The 9,416-nt window shown below is 35.3% G+C and overlaps 1 protein-coding gene across 5 annotated transcripts; it reads right to left on the bottom strand.

Moving 5' to 3' along the window:
• Positions 1 to 1,199: 1,199 nt before the first annotated feature.
• On the bottom strand, positions 1,200 to 8,163 carry LOC100242057 (peroxisomal membrane protein 11C). 5 transcript variants are annotated; one of them, XM_010650799.3, is made up of 7 exons: positions 7,332 to 8,054; positions 7,090 to 7,166; positions 5,177 to 5,220; positions 2,419 to 2,628; positions 2,131 to 2,205; positions 1,850 to 1,919; positions 1,200 to 1,476 (listed from the first exon to the last, which is right to left on the bottom strand). In XM_010650799.3, the coding sequence occupies exons 4-7, from the start codon at positions 2,608 to 2,610 to the stop codon at positions 1,415 to 1,417; spliced, it is 399 nt and encodes a 132-aa protein (XP_010649101.1). In that variant the 5' UTR covers positions 2,611 to 2,628; positions 5,177 to 5,220; positions 7,090 to 7,166; positions 7,332 to 8,054; the 3' UTR covers positions 1,200 to 1,414. The 5 variants fall into 5 exon arrangements, with proteins under 5 accessions (XP_010649101.1, XP_010649100.1, XP_019074747.1 ...); XM_010650798.3 differs by lacking the exon at positions 5,177 to 5,220 and having other exon boundaries at positions 7,332 to 8,163; XM_019219202.2 differs by lacking the exons at positions 7,090 to 7,166; positions 7,332 to 8,054 and having other exon boundaries at positions 5,177 to 7,083.
• Between the last annotated feature and the right edge of the window lie 1,253 nt (positions 8,164 to 9,416).

The raw sequence follows: 9,416 nt of genomic DNA, 5'->3' as shown, positions 1-9,416 counted from the left end.
GATTACTATTGCAGCAGGGGAATTTTACCATCAACATTAAGGTCTCTCACCATCCACTTCTTATAAGTTATACCCAGGTTGTAATTAGTATTTTCCCAAAGGACTGAGGAGAAAGGTGGCAGAGAAAGTGCTTATTGTGGAAAGGTCCATGGTTTTCATTAGCTTATTTGCACTTAAGTTGATGTAAACTCATTTCTCTTTTTAATGAAAATAAATTTTAATTTCCCCGTCACGATTGCATTACTGTTTTACTAAAAAATTGACTTTTTTTCCTTAATCAGTCACTAACATTTGACCTGGGGTTGGTATTAGGCCAGAAAATTAATGTAGAAAATTAGAAATTGTTGAAAATTTGCAGTCATCTAGAAGAGACCAAAGTGAGTGACAACATACAGCGAAGCAAAAAAACAAAACAATAAATTCAATAAAACAGTCCACAAAATCAGCTGACCATTTGCTTGCTTTCTCATGGTTGTATTTTACAGCAGAAGGAAAAATTGACTTGTCAAGACTGAAGAGCATCACACTTACTGAACACTTATTTTTATGTTAGGCATATTGGTTTATTACAAAGAAAGACTTTTTTTTTTTTTTTTGTAGAAGAAAAAACAACTTTTTTAATTTCTAACTTCAGGTTTTTTTTAATGACGGCATAATTTTATAGAAATTAAACAAAAAGGTTAAAATAATTTAAATTATATTTATTTTTATTTTCACAATTTGAAGACAAGAAAAGAAAAAAATACAAAATTATTTCTGTGTTCATATGTTGGAGACAAGACAGAGATGATGGATCCTAAAGCTGAATAAATACTCGTATGTGAATGAGAAAAATATTAAATATACACGAAGAATTAACTCGAATTCCAACGACGGAGTGCGTGTGCACAGGCCAGGCCCCAGGAATTTAAAAAGGGATGGAACCCTGAGCAGTTTCTGTTTAACGTCATACCATGTGAAAGACACAAGTCAAGTTAGTCGTGAAGAAAAAAATTAGTACCATTTTGTATAAGAGGCTTGAGATATTAATGGTCCCATTTGTGATGTCTAATGTTAACAAAAGTGAGGCAATGGTGACATGGAATCCACTTTGTGGTCCTGAGTCCTTACAAACCACCGAAACTAAGGGGGTCTGCAAATGAAAAGTGATGAATGTCCATCGTTTCTCAATGGAATCAATACTCGAATGCTCATTCAGGTGTTTGAAATATTAAATATCATTTCTCAATGGAAATAGGGTCTTGGGTCTTGAAAATCAGTGTATAAAACATAAATTAATACAATGCCATAAACTGATACATGCTGAGCTTTACATGAATGTCCATGTCTTTCCCTAATCATCCATGAGAAACTAGAAGTACACTGTTACAGACTTCTTTCTGAAGTAAACTGTTACCAATATCTCCATCCAACCTCATCTGCTGGACTTCTTGAGGATAAAGGATCTTGATGCAGTGTACCCAGTCCACAAACTCCCTGAAATACCCCAAACCAGACAACATAAGCCGGCACAAATTAACCATATTTAATCATTTTTTGAATAGTGAAATTAGCAATAATTTTCAGACCATGAATCAATTTCAAGTTACCAGGCTGATAAGTGGGGCAAGAAACTCACTCATATTTTTATCCTTCTAGGGAAGGCTGATCATTTCAATCATGAGCTTCCTAAAGGTTTATGAAAGCACAGATAGGTCTTTTTCCCATATTTTAAGGGTGGGCCATTGCAATGCAAAAACTTATGCTGGAATTATTTGTCTTGTTTGGCATCCATAGGTATACAAGCATGTAGAGATTAAAATACACGAAAAAAATTGAGCTCCATTAACTAAGGAAATAGAGAACTTACTCCCAAGGATCATCCCCACTAGCAGCACGTCATTCTCATGATCCACGTACACGAGTTTCCAGCCTATCCTCTATACCAAACCAATTTAAAGAATGTATGAAATTAGCTAAGCGAGGTGCAAAATGAACCTTATAGATGCCTGACCTACCAAGCCACACGATTTGATCAAGAAACAAGAAAGTGGATAATAACGCATTTTTGGACTGCAACAAACACAATGTTTAAAAAGACAAAAAGAACTAAAGTATTGTTAAAGAAACATTTAATCAACAAAAATTTACCTTTCCCAGCAAAATAAGTGGAAGAGGAGTCCCTTGAGGAGCTGGACTAATAAGAGCATGCAGGTCATTGACAGACTGCAATTAGAAGGATGAAACATAAAACGTTAGAATAATAATGATTTAATGCAAGTTCCATATCAGAATTTTTTTTTTAAATGCAGTAAGGGTGCCCCCTTTGCTCATGTATACAATGGAGAAGCCAACATAAACCGGAGACAAGGGTAATATATGTATACACACATATATATAGATCAAAGTTTTACACCACAATGTACGATATCACCCAACCTTAAAAAGATGGAAAACTTTTCGTGCCAAGCTGGTTGATTTGTCAACATTTTGGGCAGTACCAGGCTGTCCATCACTCCAAAATTTCAAACCATATTGTATTGCCTTGCATATCTTCTCCCTAGCTTTAGGTTTGTTCAAATACAAAATTACAAGAGCAAGTTCTGCTCGAGTTGCATCCAGAGTACTCATCTTTTAACCTAAATTCACCTGCTAAGTCAAAACATCAGCTTTCATTTCACGAGAAAAGCAAAAAAAATAACATAATGAGGTTATAATGTCACATTAAACAAACAAAATATACATGTAGAGAAAATTACATTGACCAAAGCAACAACAGTAAAAAAATTGAATAAGAACCAAATGAAAAATCATGGTTTCTTGCCAATAAATAAAATGATACTTATTGTCCAAATCAAAGGAAGCTACCACGAAGTCAACTTGTTGCCAGAATCAGATATACAATCAAAGTTATTCTTAATAAGAGTAAGCAATAGTTCCATGCTATTAAAACTGCAGCATTAGACAAAGCAGGGTACAGAAAAAATGCTAATAGCCTAGTTATTTATGGTCCAAATAACATATTCCAAATCATGGTTTACTCTCATTCCCACAACATAACAAACAATCAAAAGAATCACTCTCTTTCAGAATCATTTTGAGAAGCAAAATATATTAAAAGTAACATATCGAATCATTTTAATAAATTTTAAGATTTATTTAAAATTAACAAGTAAAAAATGGAAATTTTATAATTTGTGTGTGCGTGTATGTGTATGTGTATGTGTATGTGTATGTGTATGTGTGCACATTCATGCCCCCAGGTTTTGATTACTCTGAAATTTGCAGCCAGATACCCCTGTGTCTGCTGACACTGGGGAACCATGTCCTTGTCTTAAAGCCATAGCTGCCACATTGTTTCATAACCATGCAAATTAAGAATGGGTTCATATACTCCCTGCGTTCATCTACTTCTGCCTTCATCTGAATGTGGATTAATGATAGCTGCACCTTTTTCTTCTAGTTTGGAGGATAGTGAGAAAATATATGTTGTTGAATGGACCTGGCTCAAGTGGTACAAGGGTTGGGGGGTTTGTGGGTGGTTATAGGTTCAAGTCCCAATGGGGAAAAAAATTTACCTATCGAAAAAAAGAAAAAGAAAAAGGCTTGGAAAAAGAAAAATATATTAAAAGTAACATATCGAATCATTCTAATAAATTTTCTGCCGGTCACAAATTTATCTCTATTCTCATTTGGAAATACACAAGGCTTGGGTTCCTAAGTCTATTACATTTACAAACATTAAGAATAAGATAAAAGAGTGTTAATCATGAATTTATTTATTTATTCATTATTTATTATGATAGGCAACAAAATTTTTGTTAAGGCAAAAGAACTAAAGACAAGAAATGCCCCAAGAAAAAGAAAAACACAATTGAAAATTAAAGGAGGCACAATAACAGTAAAAATTGCTTGAAGTCCTAGTAGACCCCTGGGGGTCATGAATTTATTCTATACATTTAGAAGAACAAGAATCAAATAACTTCAAAAATCATACCATTTGTTTCATTTAATTGGTCAGATACCCTAACCTGGACTAAACATCTTATGAGTGGGTGGTAATAGAATACCTTCCAATCATGGAAATGGCCAATTAGAACTACTTTACTTAGGTATATACCAATCTCAGTTTCCCCAAATTCTAGTTTCAGGTTTTAGTGATTATGACTAGGAACTAAAAGTCCATTTGCAATGATTCTAGGAAGCACTTCTAACCTTTCTAACACTAACAAAAAAATTTTCTTTCAAGTATTAGAAAGACTAGAAACGCTTTCTAAATTCTAGTTTCTAAATTGTTCTGCAGTTAATTAAGCCCATTGCATCCCAATCATGTCCAACTAAGAATGTGTTTTCAAGGGCTCTATTTAAAGTTGATTTTTTGCCTGGGGGCTATTCAATAAAAATTTATCATGGTTTATTAGCATAGGTGGTGGAGATAAATTGACATTACTTGTGCAAGCATAGTGAGAAGTCAACTAAATATATTGTTATCCATTTTGGGAAGGCTCCTTGTTTGTAGACTTCGTTGTAATCTTTGTTTGGATTCTCATGAGTGTTTCCCCATTCTGTTAGGGAGACATTGGGTTGACCAGATAGTTTGTGGGCAAGACTCAAAATAGAATTTTGAGGTTAAACCCTCTATGTTTGGTTTAGTGCATATGAAAAAAGAAGAATTGAAGTAATTATAAAGGTTTAGGGCATTTGGAGTTGGTGCAGATAGATATTTTTATTAAATCCTCTTTGCATGGTTTTGGGATTCACTGGGGGAGAATAGTTAATAGTTCTCATTTTAGATTTCATTGATAGTTTGCATAGGGGTCAAAGAAATGTAGTGCCTATTGCTTGGTCTTTCTAGTTTCTTTGGCCTTTGACACACTTTTTACACTTTGTACTTGGTTGCACCTCCCTTTTTTGCATTTGCCTACAACATAAACATTTATATTTATATATTGGGCTTCAAAGTATAAGATCCTATCAATTTTCATGTTTGACAATTACAGAGGGATTTTAGAGAGAGCTAGTTAAGGACCCATGAGGCAGCTGCATTCTCATAATTAAGAAGTCAGGACAAAATAGGTTAACTATATCCTATTTTCCAAATTATAATTCAAAAGCAAGAATGCAATTCAAATCTTAGCACCACCCTGTGCTAAAGCTTGTAAGAATTCAAAGATTTGTAGCCTAAAAGGCTCAAGACCTGATTGCCAGGGTTGTAAGAGCTTGAGCAGCAACGATACGAACCTGGAAGGACCATTACAACCAGAGAGAGAAAAAAAAACTAAGATTACAGGCTATTTTGACAAAATTTATTGTGATGCTAAACTGAGCATACAAATAGTCAACTTCTAACTTGTATTACTGCAATTTAAAACCCAAAAGACAACAAAATTTTCAAAAGGAATTTCACCAAATTAACAAGATTTGTCATTAAAGAAACATAGAAAAAAGTTCATTTAAGAGACATTTAACTGTTGTGTATGAGTTGGTGCAATTTATCCTAGAGTATCCCCTTGATCCTATTGACTAAGGCCCGATAAAGAATACAGAAATGGTAAAGAAGGTAGATTTCTTTATCAAGAAGTCAAATATTAAAATAAACACGTTTTACAAAATATCTCAAAACCAGTCCTGAATCTCATCCACTCAATAGCATGAATGCAAAACAACAGAAGAAAAAAAAAATAGAACAGGAGAAAAATAAAAGAGTGAATTCGGTTGACTCAATAGCATGAATGCAGCAAAAAAAAATAAAAAAAAATACAATGACAAACAAACAAAGTGAAGAACTTCCACATAACCCTGACAACTTTTCTGTGTACTGTAAGCCTCTTTTCTACTAGTCATGGACTTCCGCACAAATTTCAACATGGTGCAAGGTGACTTTATTACTACAGCAACAATGTACTGCCACCTTTCCCAGGAACATATTTGGAAATTTTAATTACATTAACATCATTAATAGAAGTAGTATAGGGCAAGACGGGCAGGCAGAGACTAAGTGCATAATTTTTTTTTCTTTTTTTTCTTGTTAATTGGCTATATATGGTCATATTAAATCATTTTTGGTACAATATACCACGAGGGCAGAAGAAACCCTCACAACAAGCTTGAAAATCATGAGTTCTGGTAGGAATGTTCTGTGAATTTTTAACGTTAACCTGCTGATTTTGACCAACTCTAAAAGCCCATCCAGGCTCACAGCCAGAAACCCATGTAGTCAAGTTACAGTTCTTGTTAGGTCTCAAATAATTGCTACTCTCTTATTTCACAAAGAAATTACTGAAGTAGAACTTTGTTTCTGCAGATGTACACAATTATCGGGTAATATCTCTTGTTGTGGAAATTCAAACCATTGTACTACATGAGAATGCAACTTATGATTCAAAATGACCCACTAGTTGCAGAAAATACTACTGAAAGAAAAGCAACATAAAATGCTAGCACTCGGTTTTCTCTGTCTGATATTTTACAAGATCCTTCTTTATTGCTTACTGCCCTTTGGGCCAAAACAGATCCTTACAGAAAGAGATGCCAAGGAAAGAGCATGATGGTGCCTCAAAGAGAAACTTTCCAATAATGGGTCGGAAAGAAACTATCATCTTCCTCATCAATTATAACAAGTTAAAAGAGTTAGAAACAATGGATAAGTATAACCTTTTGAGCTTAAATCCTAGTCTCATTGCTAAGAATTCACCAGGACAAGTGAGAAAAAAAAAACTGGAATACACACCAACCCGGTCCAAACCACCTTCCTATGAAGTCTCAGTAGCCGAATCACATTAATAATGCTCCTATAATTCTTCCCAATATTATAACAGTGCACTCAAATATGAAGTTTCTGACCAAGAAACACAACGGGTATTTCTAGTGACCCTCCATTTTAGTTGGTGAAGAAAAGCCATTAAGATTTGAGTTTCAAATTCCATTTTGTCTTCCTTCCAAAGAATCAAAAAAGAATGAGAAACTCAACTCAGGTAACCAACTAGTTTAATTAGAATTGATTGATTCCAGATGTTTTTTTTCCCCCATGAAAGCCATTTTTTCCAATTTTACTCGGATTTTCTAGGTATCCAAACAAGCTCAAATGTAACTTGTAAAAACTACTCATACCTTTAGTTTTCTGGATGCAAGTAGCCAATAAGTCCAAATTAAATGAAAGATTAAAAGCCTGGTTCCAATCAGCATCCCTGATAGGCAATACAAGTTCAAAGTCAAACCAAATTTGATAAGAATCAAACACTTAAAATGAGTTTAATTAAACCAATTGCCCCAGCTCAGTTCACTCTTCAATTATTCAAAATCCAGAATAAACAATTTTTTTCTCTTTTTCAGAAACCAAACAGAGAACTCACGGATCCTTAACGCAGAAATTGGAGCGCTTCTGAAACTCCGCACTCAACATTGTAGTCATATTGGAAATCTGACCATAACCAAGCTGTGTGAACAACGGAAGAAGCTCGGGATTATCAAACTCGTTGTAGTCATCCACGTTATGGCACTGTACGAACTGCACTGAACCCACCAATAGTACAACGAGAACCACCAATGTGGGAGCAGGGGAAGGGCAATAAGCACCAACTTTCGCACTTCTCATATCTAAACCCGATTGAAGCGTCGAGAAAAAAGAAGTGTTGAAGCTCAGAAATAGTGTGTTTGGTTAGGAAGAAACCGTGGGAAAGTGGAATGGAGGAAATGGGAGCTCATTTGGATTTATTTTCCTGGGCTTTCTTGGGAACCAAACGCGGGGAAAGAGACTGATAGGCGATGATGGAGGGAGAAGATTATTATCAGGGAATGTTGTGTTTTTTGAAACTAGGTTCAAAATTGGGAATTTCCTGAGATGGGGTTAGGGCAAAATGATCAAAAGTGAGAGAGATTCTCTACTTTTGGTTCTCGGGTCGGGTTTCTTTGTGTTTCAACTCTGAGAATTAGTTCAAATTTCAAATTGTTCTACTGACATGAGGAGGATTTGCTGATGACATGGAGAAATTTAAGGGCAATCTGGAAAGAGGAAAAACTAACAGGACATAATGCACGTTTTGGATATTATTTTACCTATTGATAGTTGGATCTCATATTTTGTATATTTGGGTTTTCAAATCCATATATTTTCCACATCAATAGCCTAAAACCTAACTTTCCCAAATATAAATTAAAATAAAGAACAGTGTCTAGTGAGATAGCACATGGTTTGGCCGGTTGTGCAAAAAGGCTCACAAAAATTGTGTATAAAAAAGCCCGTTTCATATCTTCTCAAAACTGGCAACATCCTTTAAGTTGCAGAGTTAACACATACAGGGAGTGAAGGAGAAGCCATGGATTCTATTATGGAAGGTTTGCAACCCTTGCAAATGACACTCTTATTCATTGTTCCTTTAATCCTCTTGTAAGGTCTAGTTTTCCGGCTTCGCCGTAGGCTACCATACCCGTCTCGGCCCAAGGGTTTACCATTGATCCGGAGTATGAATATGATGGACCAGTTAACTCATCGGGGACTGGCGAAAATCGCCAATCAATATGATGATATTTTAAATGAAGCCAATGAATGAAAATTTACATTCGGCTGCCCTCAATGATCACAGAAAACTTCATTACTAACTTTTTATAGTAGAACTGCTCCATAATTTAGCAATCACAAATAACAAATGGTAGTACCATAGGGTATCATACAGAGGTAGAGTGATCAGTTTTCTAAGTATAGGCAGTATCTCTTCAGCCAAGGCCATTCATTTCAGATTAATAATATTTCTACTGACATCTTACTATATGGAAAATGGAATTAAGGGTTGTCTCCAACCATTCACTCTATTCCTAGAAAATCTGAATATGTTAATAATCTTTGGAGTGGTCTAATTCATAACCCTGTAGAACTTAGACTCCCAAATTTAAACCTTGTTGACAAGAAATCACCCAAAGATTGAGAAATTCCTATGGAATGTTCATCCTGTCCATTTTCCTCTTTCCTTCAAAGGAAAGACTCCACAATGATCCTTCAGGCTTCCCCAAGGCCCAATTAAGGAGTCATGCATGCCTAAAGGTGCAAATTAGAATTTAGGCAGATCCTAAATGGCCTGCAAGGGATCACACAGGCATCTGCAGAGGCCTAGAGACAATGGAACTCCCTAGACAGCACAAGAAGTTTTCATACAACACCTGGAGCTTTGCCAACTAGCTGATCAACCATCCATTGATTTTTGTTGGGGCTATTACAATAAAAACAAACCCTGGCCCAAAATATTGAGGGGGTGCTACAATGGAGAGAAGCCCCAAGAATAAAGAAAATCTTCCCCCACTTTCAACATGATTCTCCCACTAGATAGGGAATTCAAATTTTAAAATCTTCTCTATTAGGTAACCACCATAGACACAAAAACAGAATGTAGCTCAATGCACAAAAAGAGAGATGTGGCTCAATAGTCAATAACATGTACTGAATA

Source organism: Vitis vinifera, chromosome 4, assembly GCF_030704535.1.
Source record: "Vitis vinifera cultivar Pinot Noir 40024 chromosome 4, ASM3070453v1".
Classification (NCBI taxonomy): Eukaryota; Viridiplantae; Streptophyta; class Magnoliopsida; order Vitales; family Vitaceae; genus Vitis; species Vitis vinifera.
Note: the sequence above shows the minus strand (reverse complement) of the source record. Positions and strands in the feature narration are given on the sequence as shown.